The 15,736-nt window shown below is 39.2% G+C and overlaps 1 protein-coding gene across 1 annotated transcript in view; it reads left to right on the top strand.

The window, feature by feature from the left end:
* CACHD1 (cache domain containing 1) overlaps positions 1–15,736 on the top strand; it is a 202,074-nt gene that overhangs the window by 123,336 nt on the left and 63,002 nt on the right. The window contains exon 4 of the mRNA XM_038538809.1: positions 3,312–3,418. Coding sequence (XP_038394737.1) covers positions 3,312–3,418 — 107 coding nt within the window. The remainder of the gene's footprint in view (positions 1–3,311; positions 3,419–15,736) is intronic.

The raw sequence follows: 15,736 nt of genomic DNA, 5'->3' as shown, positions 1-15,736 counted from the left end.
TTCTACTTCTCTTGGGAGAAATTGTCAATAATGCTTCTGAGTTACCCCTTTCCGCAAGCTCTTTGTTATGTGTCATTTAAATTAAGCAGGGTGGTGTGTGGCTTATCCATGGACAGGGAGTTTATAACGCAATGGGTTTAAGCCTCTCTTTGTGGTGTCACTTTTCTCAGCTGTGAAGTGAATAGGTCTAAAAGGGGTTTGTGGAGCACCTGGCTGGTTCAGTTGGAAGAGCTTGTTGCTTTTGATCTTGGGGTCATGAATTCAAGCCCTACTTTGGATATAAAGATAAATAAAAACTTTTGAAAAATAAAAGGGATTTGTAATTTGTCCGGCAAAGTCGAGATGTTAGTTCCAGGCATACCTACCTAAATAAAGGAGGAACCCACCTGTTCTCTTGATTCAAACTGGAAGACATTCTGTCTTTGAGGCCTATCATTTTTGAGGCATACTTTGAAGTACCTGTGTTTACACAGAAAGCCACCCTACTGCTTTATTTCTAAAGAAATCTATATGACAGTATTGGTGGGTTCCTCCTTTCTGGAGAGCCTGCCAAAGTCAGATTCCTGGACCTTCCCTCAGACTCAGTAAATCAGACTCTTCCAGGGTAGATCCCAGGAATCTGCATTCCAACATGCAGCTCAGGTGATTCTGATATGGCTAGTCTTTCAGGAATCACGAACCATTCATCTAAATTACGGTCCTCTTTTGCTTGGACTTCCAGAGCCTACTGGGGAGCCTAGAACAAGGCTAGGCATCGGCACCATGGATGTTCATTAAAAAAAAAAAGAAAGAAAGAAAGAAAATCAGTGAATAGGAATGCCTGGTTTGACAAGAATGCTGTGTCGCATATACATAGTGGCACACAAAACCAACAGGACGTGGTGCCTGCCTTCAAGGAGATCTTGTCTATTCATATAGTGATAAAAATCCACCCATGAACATACTCAAATGAAGACAAATTAAAAATTATGGCATATACTTTGAGAGAAGATGGAGTGATACAGATGAGAAATCATCCACAATCAGGATGGGACTTCCTGGGAGAATAGTAAGTGAATAGAGAGACCTGAAGGATGACTGGGTAAATAATCAAGAGAAATTTACAGAATTGTACATGTCCAAAATGGTAACCACTATTCAGTGATGATTTACATTTAAGATAAAATTGTACAACATAGAAAATTTGGTATATTAACCAAAATTAAAAACTTAAAAATTTAGTGTCTAAGTTGTATTAGCTACATTTCAAATGCTCAGTAGCCATGTGTAGCTAGTATATTGGACATTACAAAAATAATACATTTTTGTCATTTCAGAGAATTTTCTTGGACTGCCCTGATCTGGGCCCAGGGTGGTAAAGCAAGTCTGGCACACCGCTTATTTTTGAAAATTAAGTTTTATTGGAACACAGCCATACTCATTCTTTTGTGAATGCTCGTTGGTTGCACACTACAGTGGCAGAGTTGTAGCAGTTGTGATAGAGACTATATAGCCAGCCCACAAGCCTAAATATTCTATAGTCTTATTAAAAAGTATGTGAGGGAATTGGCATAACATGGCTATATAGAGCAAGGAGAGCAAGTGAATTCCTTGTATAGTGCCACTCTTGCTATACAGATATTCAAATGCTACAAGAGAGGGATGGTGAGATTATGTTGCTTTGCCTGCTTGCACACAGGCAGCTGCTGATGTATTAATTTCTTCTTTTCTCTCCATCTGTGGCTTTTGAGGCAGCAGTCTCTTGTCTAGACAAATTGGAGCAGGTCCAAGGAAGAGCAACCACGTTGGTAAAGCAAATGTGTCCTTGGCAGCACAATTGATAGCGTTGATATAATCCTGTACTGGGTTGGAGGCTGAACTAAAGTTCTCTTAAAATCCAGTTACCTCTTCCTGCAAGATGATAAGTATTCAAGCAAAACTTTCATTTTGGAACCCAACACACCATGTGAAGACCTAGTCCCCTTGCTTATACAATCAGTTCAACGTAGTAATTTTTATATATTGAGATGTGATTGACATTAATCAAAGCTCATGTGAATAACCAAGTGGATCTTGATTTTTAGGAGTATTTCTTCTAGGTCGTATAGCTTCTCTGCATAAATGGAATTACATCAATGGTATTTATAAGCTGAGCTACACATTTTAAAAACCCTAATTTCAGCTTAAGTTAATTTGGTTGGGGAACTCTTAAAAATTCGTGAGTCTTTTCAGTTTATAAAATCCTAATTGAGCTATTTAGAAATTTAAGATTTTTTTGCTTTCGTTACTTCTGGATTAAGTTTACTTAAAAAATACTCGTAGGAAAAAATACTCATAGGGACTGTATATGATTGAGATGGAGCATTTTCTTTTTACTTTGTTGCAGATTGTTTGCTCTAGGATATGGATCCTGATTACACTATTATTTATTTATCAGCAACTAGTCAGGGTACTAGTGATGTTCTAGCCCTACTCCTAGCATTGCACTTCATTGGAAATCAAAAAGATTGTGACCTTTTTTACAGTATAATCCAGAAGATGCAAACTGTGTGTTCTATACCATGAGAGGAACTTTATCTCTCTCTCTTTTTCTTTTTTCCTTTAAAGATTTTATTTATTCATGAGAGACACACACAGTACGAGAGGGGGGGCTGGTGCAGAGACACAGGCAGAGGGAGAAGCAGGCTCCATGCAGGGAGCCCGATGTGAGACTTGATCCCGGGACTCCAGGATCACACCCTGTGCTGAAGGTGGCGCTAAACCGCTGAGCGACCCGGGCTGCCCTATCTCTCTCACTTTTTAAAAATTTTCTTCCTTAGGTTAAAAAAAAAAAAAAAGCTCAGACAAGTTGAAGTTTGTTGAGAGTCACACATTTAATAGCGACAGCAGGGAATCAAAGTCTAGGTGTTGCCGCCTCCACAAACATTCTTTTGCCTTCACTACTTACTATTTTTGTTCTTAGTCACTGGTTTTTAATTTAAAGAATTGTTTCATATATAACATCATAGCTTAAGTCTGAATTTTGTCAAATCTGTTTTCTGTATGATTTTATTGATAGTACTTGACTCAAATTCATTGCAGCGAGAATTGGATGAAAGGATGGTTATTTTTATCTCTTTAGACTGAACTTGATTTCTAAAGCCTTCTAGAAGCATATATTTTTTTCCCATACTGTTCTGAAATGATTTTTTTCAATATTTAAAGTCTAAATAACAATTTACTGTTTATTATGAGCTGCCTTATTTCATATATGATATCAATTATTTTGTTGGTTTGGTTTTAATTTAATAACCACTTAAATAAATATTGCTAATTCTCTTCTATTGTTTCAGATTTGATGGGAACTTTAATACCAATGTATCTAGAACAATTAGTTGTGATCGACTTTCTACTACTGTTAATAGCCGAGCCTTCAATCCAGGACGAGATTTAAATTCAGGTCAGTAATCTCTTGGTTTATAAAGATGAACTATATTCCACCACATTTAAGTTGAATAAATGTATTGCTTTAGATTTTTTCCCCTTAAGATTTGAAGAGAAAATAACATATACCTAAAATTAGGTATTTCTTTCTGGGAAGTTGACACTCAAAAGAAGGAAAGGAAAAAGAAAATCCAGCTGACCTGTACTGAGTTTTTATTGTATAGTATACATATGGCTCGGCTCTTCAATCCATTATCTTGTTCATTAGGAGTTTTACATTTATTATTTTAAAGGTTATTTTAGAGACCCAGCTACCTTTGCATTAAAAAGTATTGAATTTGTATTCCCTATTTGTAATTTTTAATTTGTTTTGGGAAGAATGGTAAGGGAGCATTTCTACTAATAAACAGTGCCAGGGTGCTGAGCATTGTTCTCGGTTTTGTTAAAACTTAGTCATATGCAGTAGTAATAACTACTAGGGTACCTGTATATATAATTATGTGTAGTTCCAAAGAGATTTGGTATCTCTGCTTTCTTGTCATGGTTTTCCAGTCTATATGTCTCTACTTGTCTTGCTACGCACACTTGTTGATTGGTGGGCTTCAGAATCAAAAAGCTTCCCTTTTAAGAGCTGGAAATCTCTTTAGAGATGACCTACTGGTTTCAATCCTCAAATCTGAGGCTCAGAAGGATCCTACGACTTCTCTTATTACTGGAAAATGAAGGATATAATCTTAAATATGAAGAACTGTATTTCCCAAATTCCAGATCTCTTGCAGACATATAAACCCTGAAGGAACAAAATATTTACTTTTAGAGCCCCATCCAGTCATGGCCCATGGGGAGAATTGTAGCCTTTGGGAGTTGTATACACAAACCAGGTAATCTAGTAAATCTGGAAGGAAAGAACTGTAGCTTAATATCGCTTAAGGATATTAAAAGTCTAGCTGTTGGCTAAATGGTCAACCTAAATATGCCAGGTACATATAGACCAATATGTAACGGATTCAGGTTTTGTTTTGTTTTTAGTTATTAGGGAATTTAGAGGCCATCTGGAGCAGGAGTAGATGTGGTTAACTACCACAGAAGAAGCTCAATTGAAAATATTTTTCATAACAAAATATAAGAGTACAGAAGGACATGGAATGGGCAGGGTAAATGAATTATGGAAGATTCCATAGCTGGCACAGAGCACAGAGCTAGAACTTGAGTTTTCTAGTTCTCAAATTCAGTGCTTACCTCTTTCCCTCAGTTATGCTTAGTAACACAAGATACACTGCTGGGTCTGAAGACTGGAGCTTGAAATAGCAATTTTTTTAAAAAAAATTATTTATTAGAGAGATAAAGTTTGTGCATGGGGGTGGAGGGGCAGAGCTCAACAGGGGAGTTGATCCCATGACCCATGAGATCATGATCTGAGCCAAAATTTTTATAATATGTGTTCACTTCTGGCTATTTGAATTAATAAGGAAAAAATATAGCCCATTCCTTCTTTACATACATAAGATCTATAAGGGCTGACACATAAATGTTAATTGTTATCTTTTAGTGATGGAATAGGTATTTGTACTTATCAATTTTCATATATTTTTAAATATTTTATGTATTTATTTGAGAAAGGAGAATGAGCAAGGAAGAGCAGCAGCAGAGGGAGAAGCAGGCTCCCCACTGAGCAAGGATCCTGGCATGGGTCTCAATCCCAGGACTCTGGGATCATGACCTGAGACAAAGACAGATGCTTAACTGACTAAGCCACCTAGACACCCCAGTTTTCTTAATTTTAAACTAAGCATGCATTGCTTTTATAATCAGGGGAAAATAAAGCAAGAAGGAATTACTACCTCCCAATATATTTTCACTTCTTTCTGGTGGACGGTACTTTTCGTAATATGAATCTGACAATAGATCCTCAAATGGATGTCAGGGTTCTAGACAAAGCTCCATTACCCTCTGACTGTATAATTGGGACAATAATAAGGTGTAGGCTGGGGCCACATGAGGATGGTGCATGCTTATTTGGGAACCAGAGCGACACTGTCCTGCCAGGATCCTTCACCTTGGTAGGCCAGACCTTGGAGGATCTGGAAGCTGCTGCAGCCAGGGCTCCATCCTCATTGCCTTGTTTTATATCTATTCATTGTTTCTAATAATGAGTGTATTATTGAAATCTTTCTCCATCATTAATAGTCCTATTGTACACCTATCAAGTAGTGGTAAACACTTTCCTTTGTCCTAGGTCAGTTATAAAGAAAGCAAAGAGCTTACATTCCAGGAGCCAGGAAACAAATCTTAAACAAAAGGACACGTAAATATACATATATCTGATGGTGAATATTATGGAGGAAAAGTAACACAGGGATAAGACATAATGGTACTTTTGGCTGGCGGCAGGGGGAATGGAATGGGATGGGAGGGGAGAGGAGGGAGAAAGAAGGGAGAGAAGGAGTCTTATTACTTTATAAAAGGACTCATCAGTGAGATCTGAATAAGTGGGGTTGTAAAACCATAAGAATAACTGGAAGAAATGTATCCAGGCAAAGGGTTTGAGTTAGGAGAATGTTCAGTGTGCTCAGCAAGAAGGCCAGTATAACTGTGATTCAGTGAACAAGGATTGACCCTAGAAGATGAGACCAGAGAGGCAGTTGGGGGCCAGGTTACCAAGAACCTGACTTTACTGGCCCTTAGAAGGACTTTAGCTTTTGCTATGAATAGAGGTCATGGTGGAGGAGAGGTGGGGGCAAGGAGCAAAAAGGGCTTATCCAGAGTCATGATTTGACTTAGGTTAAAAGGTTTATGAACTGCTATGACAAGAATAGATTATAGCAAGGCAATGGTGGAAGCCAGGAAACCATTTAAGAGGTTATTCCAAAATCCAGGTGGCAGATGGCAGTGGCTCATAGTGTAGTAACAGAGGCAGTGGTGAGAAGAGATTGGATTTTGAATAGGTTTTGCAGGTAGAACCATTAGGATTTGCTGATGAATTGAATGAGGGTGGGGGAGAGTATGTGAGAGGAAGAGAAGAACTGGGAAGGACTTCCAAGATATTTGGCCTTGTCAACAAGGACAGAGTTGCCATTTATCAGGGTGGGGAATACCAGTGGCAAGCAGGAAATCAGCATTTCAGATTTAGAAAAGTGAAATTTGAGATACACATTCGATAATCACAAGTCGAATATACAAGTCTGGAGTCTGGGGAATGGGTCAGACTCCAGATTGAGATTTGAGATTCATTGTGTATAGGTAATAAATCATGAGACCCAAAAGATCACCTAGCAAGTGGCTGTGAGTAAAAAAGAGAAGAGGTTCCGGACTGAGTCTTGGGATGCTTTACCACGTAAAGGTCACTGAAGTGAAGAGGTTACAGTGAAGGAATCTGAGAAGGAAGTCAATCTGGTAGAACCAAGAGAGCCATCTTCTTGAATCCAAGTGAAAAAAGTATTTCAAGAAGCCAGAAGAGATCAACTGGATTAAGTAGGCCCAGTATGATGAAGGCTAAGAAAGCAGACACTGGATTTAGGAACATGGAGGTCATTGATGATCTTGACAAGGACTGTTTGGTATAATAGAATGACAGGCTGATCCTGGTTGGTTCAAGCTCTTAAGAAGGGATGAGAGGAGCAGGAAACAGTATATGAAATCCCAGTGGGCAGCCTGGGTGGCTCAGTGGTTTAGCGCCACCTTCAGCCCAGGGCATGATCCTGGGGACCCGGGATCGAGTCCCATGTCAGGCTCCCTGCATGGAGCCTGCTTCTCCCTCTGCTGTGTCTCTGCCTCTCTCTCTCTCATTCTTTTTCTGTGTGTGTGTGTGTGTGTGTGTGTGTGTGTGTGTGTGTGTGTGTATCTCATGAATAAATAAATACAATCTTAAAAAAAAAAAAAAAGAAAGAAAAGAAAAATCCCAAAGTTTGTTGAAAGGAAACCTGGAGGGCCATGTGGAGTCCCGAGGGTGTTTTTAAATTAAAAGAAATTACAGCAAGGTTATGTGCCAAGGGAATGATCCAGTAGAGGAAAGCAAAAAGATCCAGAAGCAATAGGGGAGACAATTATTGGAGCCTTTTTCTTGATTAGGCAAGAGATGGTGCGATTCCAGTGAGAGGGTCCAAAAACACTGTTCGTTCTTAATAAGAGGAGGGAAGGAAGAGCAAGTGTACAGGGATCCCCATAATGATCCATGTAGTGTAGGGAATGCAGAGACTTCCCCTTCATAGTGATTTTGTTTTCTCAGAGACTTAGGAAGCAAGATCATCAGCCAAGAGTAAGCCAGAGGAAGAAGAGTCATTGAAGACCTTTTATATATACTAAGTTTGTCATCTATAAATGAGGTTTTAGAGCAGAACTCAGCTGCACATGTAATTGGGAATCCTGACAAAATGCTGTTTCATTACAGTAGTTATCTGTGAAGGGAGAGAGAGGTTGAAAAATTAGGAGGGGAGAAAGAAGATGGTGAGGTCAGAGGTATATGGTTAAAGATCATCAGATCTTGAATTTTGCTGTTTCTAAAAGCACATCTCAAGTATAACATCCTACCTAATGAGTTGTTCTCAGTGTAGTTGACATAGCTAGATTTACAAGCAGTTTTTGACAATGTTCAGGTATTTGAGAACTGACTTGCTTGTATTTGAAGTTGTGTGACATTCCACCAAGCCAGTGGCTGCATCCCAAAGTCCACATTCTTGAGCAGTCATTTGTAATATAAGAGGAGTGGTAGATGCTGGAGGGTAACCTCAGAGCTCCCCCTTTTCCTCCTCTTCAGCTCATGCCCCCTTTCAGAAAAGAATTAATGTATTTCGTGGGCTATTACATGTCTGATATTTACATCTGTAAGATGTCCAGCCTCAGGCTCTTTCAGACTGTATATAATCCATCAATGGGTCCCTAATTGATAGCACAGTTTCAGGTTGCCTTTCAGACTAGCTGGAAACAGACTCCCATAAATTGTAAACCATTCTTAGCTTCATTTACCCAAAACTAGGTCATGTGTCCATCCATCCAACACACTCGTATATTCTTTTTCTTAAACCATGCCAGATCTCAACTTTCCATATTGACTCCTTGTCCCTGATTCCATTCAAGCAACTAGCATTTGACAGTGCACACGTTACATTATGGTGCTGATAATGTTTTGTTCAGGTTCCTTCCTGCTTTTATCCCTAGTTTCCCTCCCTCCCTCCCTCTCTCTTTTTTTAATTCCTGCTGAGCTATTTTCTTGTGCGTAGCCTGATCCCTAAAGAGAATTTATTTGAAGAATCCAAGGAAAGTTGCCTCTTGCTCTCTTGAGTTATGCAATGGAGGTATGAGTGGAGTGGGAGTTAGTCTTTCTTGCCAAAAGAAAAGTGCCTGGACTTTCTTTATTGTGTTTGATTTAAAGACATCATTTGAAGTTGCAAACTTCGATCTTGGTAGCGTTGCAGTCTACATTGAGAAATGGGATTCACGGGGTGTAAGGGGCATCTGTAAGTCATGTTACAACGGTAAATGCTGCAGGAGGTACAGGTGGGCACTGGAGGCTGGAGACTGCTGCTAGTTTCAGTGGCTTCATCACTTCCTTCTGTGAATGACAAAGATTGGCTCTGTGTTGTAGGGTTTTCCTCCCTTCTTTAAAATGTCATGAAAATTATCTATTCAATATGCTAATGCCAATGCAGTGAAAAGCTATGTTCTTCCTAAAAACCTAAAATAAAAGAATAAAAATCAACCAACCTAGGAATTTCTGGTTTATTTTTATGCCTATTTGCCCCAGCTTTGTGATTGCATTAGTGTCATCACAGATGTGGTAATTATCTGTATAACACCTAAAAACTATTCAGTTACTTAGAAATCCAGATTATTGAGGCTATATAATTCAGTATATATTTGTGTGTGTATGTGTGTCACACATATACACAAAATTAAGTATTCCTTTGTTCTATTCCTATAATGCAAGCTACTTCAAAGTCTAGTCTTTTTTATATTTTGTCACAGCAACCCTATTATACTGATTTCAGAAGATTTTGTTAGTCACACATATCCTCATATATTCTCTCATAATACATATCATATTGGATATAGCCTGGTTTGGCTTTAGTTAAGAAAAGTATCTTGAACATTCCTTCGTATATATGTAAATAAATTTACTTGTAGATCCTGGTGGGAATGATTGTAGAACATCTTTGAATTAATCCATCTACTCCAGTTCACCATTCAGATTGTCCCAATTTTTCACTGTATCACTCCCTCTGGAAGGATTCCAAGTGACCCCTCCACAGTTTCCCTGACCCCTGTGTAGTAGTTGACAGGTAAATTTTTGTTTTGAAGTTCTATCATCCTTTGGCTTCCATGAAATTGTTCTGTGGCATTTATCCTCTTCTCTGCTCAGACCTTTTCATTTTTCTTCTTAAGCTCCTTTCTCCTCAGGTAGATGTCCCCACAGGTCCTCTCTTAACCACCTTCCCCCGCTTATAAGTGTTATCTCCCCAAATATTCTCAATTTAGCCAGCACCTCAGCTCCTGCCACATGCTGAGGAATTCCAAATCTCTCTTCAGCCATGGCCTATTTGAGCTTATGTATTGAGTAACCAGCTTTAAGACACATGTCTCTGTGATAATTCTGTAGCTACCTCAAAAATTAAAACAAACTTTTCTCTAAACCTCTCTCCCAGCTAGGCTCGCTATCCCGATTAGCAGTACCTCCATCCTGGTTATATTGGGACTATTTCCTCACCTTTTTCAACCCAGTACTTCTCCAAGTTTTAACAGACTTAACTTCTCTTAAGTCAGTGATTAAATGAGAGTGTGAGTGAGTGAATATTTATTAAGTATTTACTATGTACAAGTCACCTCACTAGGCATTTACCATGTGCCCTTCTCGCTTGTCATGCTGACTTGTGACATAGGTGTCATTGTCCCCTCTTCATTAAAGGGGCAACCTGGCTCACAGTCCATAGTTCAGAGATGTGTCTTGAATCCCTTTTGTCTTCTGCACTATTAATGCCATAAACCTAGATCTTTGTAGACCTTTCTAGAAGATGAATTCATACAGAAACCTCCCGAAAGTTTTCCCTGCTTTTATTCTTTTTTCAATATATCCTGCATACTGTAGGTATTTTGCAAATATCTGCTCTATAACTCCATTTCTGAAAAACCTCTGGTGGCTCACCTGTAAGATAAAGGTGGAGGCCTTTCAATGCCATCTTCTTTTCCCCTTCCTCCTGCCCTCAGGGGGTAGCTTTCATTTCTTCGAATCCTTAATCTGTCACTCCTCCATGCTTTCACTCCTGTGACTGTTTTATCCCAGAATATAGTGCCTGCCTCCTCTGACTCATAAAATATTGCTCATTCCTCAGGGCCCAAATTCCTTGTCATCTTGCCTGACTTTCACGGGTAGAATTCTTTGTCGGTTGTACTGGTTGAGTTTACTAGGCCCACACTTTGAGATGGAGACTGGCAGCCTATGGAGAGAGGGAAGGAAGCAGGATTGAGGGGTGGGACCAGTCAGGCTGAGGTGAGGTCCTCAGCCACCTCCAAGGGAGTTGAGAGGCTGGGGTGGTCATTCAGAATTGGGTTGGCACAACACTCTCTTTATCACTTTATTCTGTGGTACATTCTTAGAAATTTCAGTTTTTATGCTGACCCTCTGCTCTTTTTAATTAATTTTTAAACGATTATTTAATTATTTGAGAGAGTGAGAACTAGAGAGTGTCCAAGTGGGGAATGGGGAGAGGAAGAAGGCAGATACCCCACTGAGCAGGGAGCTGGATGCTGGGGTGGATCCCCTGACACTGGGATCATGACCTGAGTCGAAGGCAGACACTTCACTGACTGAGCCACCCAGGCATCCCTTTTTAATTTATTTTTTATATGTCAAGTTCCCAATATAGTGACCTGCCCATAGCAGGTACACAGCAAATACTTATTGATGAATGAATGAAACTAGAATTTTGTGTTTCTGTTTCATTTTTATAGTGGAAGGACCAAGAATTTTGAAGGACCTTAGGAAAGAAAAGAATTGATTTTGATTTGCTTGCAGGGTAGCTTGCAAGACTATTACATGTAAATCCAAAAGTGGGATTAGAAAGAGGTGGCCATGGCATAGGCAAAATGACTAGATGAGGAATAAATGAGATGGTTTCTTTAGTTTCACAGCAAATTAGCATACATAAATATCTCAGGTATATAGGGTAACACAGGCTATGCATATGAATGATACCATCTTGCATTTGCATGATCCAAACTATGCTGAATCCAAATACACAATGTACACAAGAAAATCAATCTGTTACTTCTTAGCACTTCATAAACCATTTAATATTTTTGTCTTACCATAGATACCAAAGACATGTATCCACTCTATTTTATGGATGAGAAACAGGCCCACAGATAACTGATCTACCTAAAGTCAGACAACAAATTGTGTTGAGATGACTAAACATTATGTCCTGACTCCTAGTCTAGTGAGCTTCCTACCATAGAAGCTTAGGACAAAGGAGTGTCTCCATCCCTGTATTCTGGCTATGATACTTCAAACTCTTTATGTCTAAAATCAAACCCATACTCTTCTACCCTTTCAACCCAAACCTCCTCCTCCACCCGTGTTCTGTATGTCCATTAACAGCGGCTTCATTGTGGCACTTGGGTGGCTCAGTGGTTGAGTGCCTGCCTTTGGCTCAGGTTGTGATCCCGGGGTCCTGGGATGGAGTCCCACACTGGGCTCCCCAAAGGGAGCTGTTTCTCCCTCTGCCTATGTCTCTGTGTCTCTCATGAATAGTTTTTTTTTTTTAATCTTAAAAAAAAAAAAAAAAAAAAAAAGCTTCATTTTACAGGTCACTGAAGCTTGAGACCCAGAACCAACCATGACTCCCTCCTTGTAGTTTCTCATAAAGAGCTTCTCTCAAATAACCTCTATAAGGCTGTTACTGTGGCAGACACCAAGATAATCAAGACAGAGGTTTTATCCTCAGAGCTCACAACCTAATTGTATTATATGTATGTATCAAGGGGAATGAAGAGAAGGAGAAAATCAACAGACAACTACCATTATTACCATGCTAAGTGTTGTAATGATAAAGATAAGCAAGGGCACTTGACCCAGATTGTAAGGTTGAGATGTGCCTTAAAAGACCATAGGAATTATTCAGGTGATATGCCTGTGTTAAGTATATCTCCCAATTAGAAATCTATAAAAAGTGCAGCCACCACAATCCAGGATCATTGTGGAAGAGGGCAGTGGTAACAGTAAATGAAGGTAGCGCTAAGCCAGATTTTAACTACTTGTATATGACCCTGAGGAGTTTGGTTTGGGTTTGGTTTTTGTTTGGTTTGTTTTTTAGTTTGAAGTTAACCAAGTGACAGATTTTAAGCAGTGCAAGCAAGAGAGCTTTGTGGAAAATGAATGGAAGCATATTTGGCCTGGGAGAAGGAGAAAACTGGAGTAGACTATTACATGTAAATCCAAAAGTAGGATTAGAGAGAGATGATGATGGCTTAGGCAAAATGACTAGATGAGGGATAAATGAGATGACAGGAAACGGAGAATCAGTGTAGACCACTCTTCCAAATTATTTGGCTGAGAAAAAGGAGAAAGGTCCCTGATAACATAGGGAAGAAATAGGGTAAAGGAAGAGTTTTATTTATTTATTATATTTATTTATTATTTTTTTATTTATATATTTTTATTGATAATCATTTTTTTAAGTTAGGAAAACTTGAAAATGATTATATGCTGAAAACAGTGGAGGAAAAAAGTAAAACTAAGGAAATGGATGGGACAATGGAATTAAATGTCTTGGTCCAGTTGTCCCAAATTTGGCTGATCATCAGAGTCATCTGGAGTGCTTTGTCAAAAAAATACCTATTCTTTGACCCCCAACGCAGACTTGGCAACTCAGAATATTGGCTTGGTAAAGTTTTGGGAATTTATAGGTTTCAAAAGCTGATTATAATGATCAGCCAGGCTTTGAGAACTCTGTTAAATTTATCTTACCCCTTCCATGAATATTTGGAGATCACCTGGATCTTTGGATCCTCTGGGAGTAATCTATTAAAAAGAAGAGGATAGAGAGTAGTAGATCCTATACTGATTTTGGATTGCCTCAGAAGTTTATTTTGGATTCTCTGAGCCCATGACCCAGGCTGTCTTAAATGAATCAAGGACATAATGGAATGATTATTTTTGCATTATGTAGATAATCTAGAATGGACATAAACTGCTGTGAGCTTGAAGCAGAGCCTGAGATTTGAGGATGTTCTCTCCTTAGTATTAGACCAATGTAAGTACAGTGGGATTATCTGAGCCAGTTGTCATTAATCTAACTTTGACAATAGGTTTTAGCTAGCATGGTCATTGTGGTAGAAGAATTACTGGGCTACATGATCTAGATCCCATTCAAGGGTCGGAGCTTAAGTCACTCTTCCCTTTCTGAGCCAGAATATGTTTAGCTATAAAATGGGAATAATATCTCCTTGGTAAAGCTCCACCTATTCCAGCTCTTGCCTAGCTATCATATACAATTAGAGGGAAAATTAACCTTGGTTTCCTGAATAATAAACCTACCTCAAAATGTTGTTATAAGAATTAACTGAGATAGGGGATCCCTGGGTGGCTCAGCAGTTTAGCACCTGCCTTCAGCCCAGGGTGTGATCCAGGAGTCCCGGGATTGAGTCCCACATCAGGCTCCCTGCATGGAGCCTGCTTCTCCGTCTGCTTATGTCTCTGCCTCTCTCTCTCTCTCTCTGTGTGTGTCTCATGAATGAATAAATAAAATCTTAAAAAAAGAATTAACTGAGATAATATATATAAAAGACATAGCAAAGTGCTTGGTACATAGTCAAATATTCAATATGCCTACCACTCCTGAAAATTGTAAGCATTTCCTGAAGATCCATGAAATAGTACGTGATAAAATGTGTGATAAAATGATGCTCTGGATGTGAGCTAGGAGTAGGACTTGGAAGGTGTGATATAGGGTATAATGCCAGAAATTTTGCTGAGAGCCCTCAAAATGTTTATTTTATTCCACTCCAAAATGATTGCTGTTGCACAGAATACTACAGAAAGGTGCTACGTAATTTCTGGTCTTTTGGGGGAATGTTTGTGTTTTTGTGTGTCTGTCATTCTGTGTATTTAGGACAGCTCTTGTATTTTATATTTGGCAAGGTGTGGGAGGTACATAGCTTTATGTGTTTTGCTGAGTAGTATTGGGCTGGGCATCAGAAAGGCCAGAGTTCCTTGAGGTGGAAGGCAACAAGTTCTCTCCTATAGAGCATTTCTTTGTGTTCCTACCTTTGGTGGATAATATTGTCAGGAAAAAACAAAGTCACAACCCAGCTATAAGCAGTTTGTAATCTGTCTCTCTCTCTCATCAATCTGGTGGTTTAAGCATTAAAGAGGGCAGGCAAGGAGGTTGGGGACATGGTTTTGTTTTGACTAGAGAGGCTGATCTAAGAACTGGTCAGATGTAGATGGTGAAATTGGAAAGGAAATATTTGGGGGCCAGGGGATCTGGGGCCCATATGTTAGAATTTTCCACAGACAGTATATTACACTATCCAGGCAAATCTTGAGACTCAAATAAATGGGAAATAAAGAATGCCTGAGAAGGGGAAAGGCACATTTTTTTAAAGTAAATTCTTCTTCCAATACGGAGCTCAAACTCATTATCCCCGAGATCGAGTTTCATGCTCTACCAACTGAGCCAGTGGGCCACGCCCCAAAAGCCACATTTTTAAAGCTGCTTTTCCAACTACAGGTTGTGTATTGTGGCAAAGAAAAATAAGCCAATAGGTATGGTGAAATTGTTTGTCTTCGTTAGAATTAGCATGGGAACTATAAGAGAAAAATAGTAAATTTGTTGAAGGTTACATAGGAGACCAGAGGAGCAGAACTTGCCTTTAAAGAACAAGGAGCTTTCACAGGTACTTCCTCATTTGTTAAAGGCCGATTAGAAAGTTTTCTGTCATTCTGTCTAAACATTTCCTGGTACTGTTTGGACATTTTGTTTAGTCTTGGGTCAATAATAACAATCTCTTAGTGCTGACCTACTAAGTTATCCTAAGTTACTAGGAAGTAAGAATACTCCCCCCACACACACACACTTTTTTTCCTTTTGCATAAACTTGATCAAAGCTAGGTAGAAATTTGTCCTTTCTAGTTGCGAATCTTTGTACTTCGTTCCTTACTGTTGACTTTCATTCTTTACCCTTCTTCTCTTTGGTTTCTAGAGGGTCTTTGGAGATACCTTGTCCAAATCCATTACTCAGAGAATAGAGATGAGGAAATTATGAAATCTCATGGGGGACAGAGGTGATGAGCCTTGGCCAAGGTTGTCACTCACTGGCTCATCTAGCAGTTACTGACTCA

This window comes from Canis lupus, chromosome 5, assembly GCF_011100685.1.
Source record: "Canis lupus familiaris isolate Mischka breed German Shepherd chromosome 5, alternate assembly UU_Cfam_GSD_1.0, whole genome shotgun sequence".
In the NCBI taxonomy this organism is placed as follows: Eukaryota; Metazoa; Chordata; class Mammalia; order Carnivora; family Canidae; genus Canis; species Canis lupus.
Note: the sequence above shows the minus strand (reverse complement) of the source record. Positions and strands in the feature narration are given on the sequence as shown.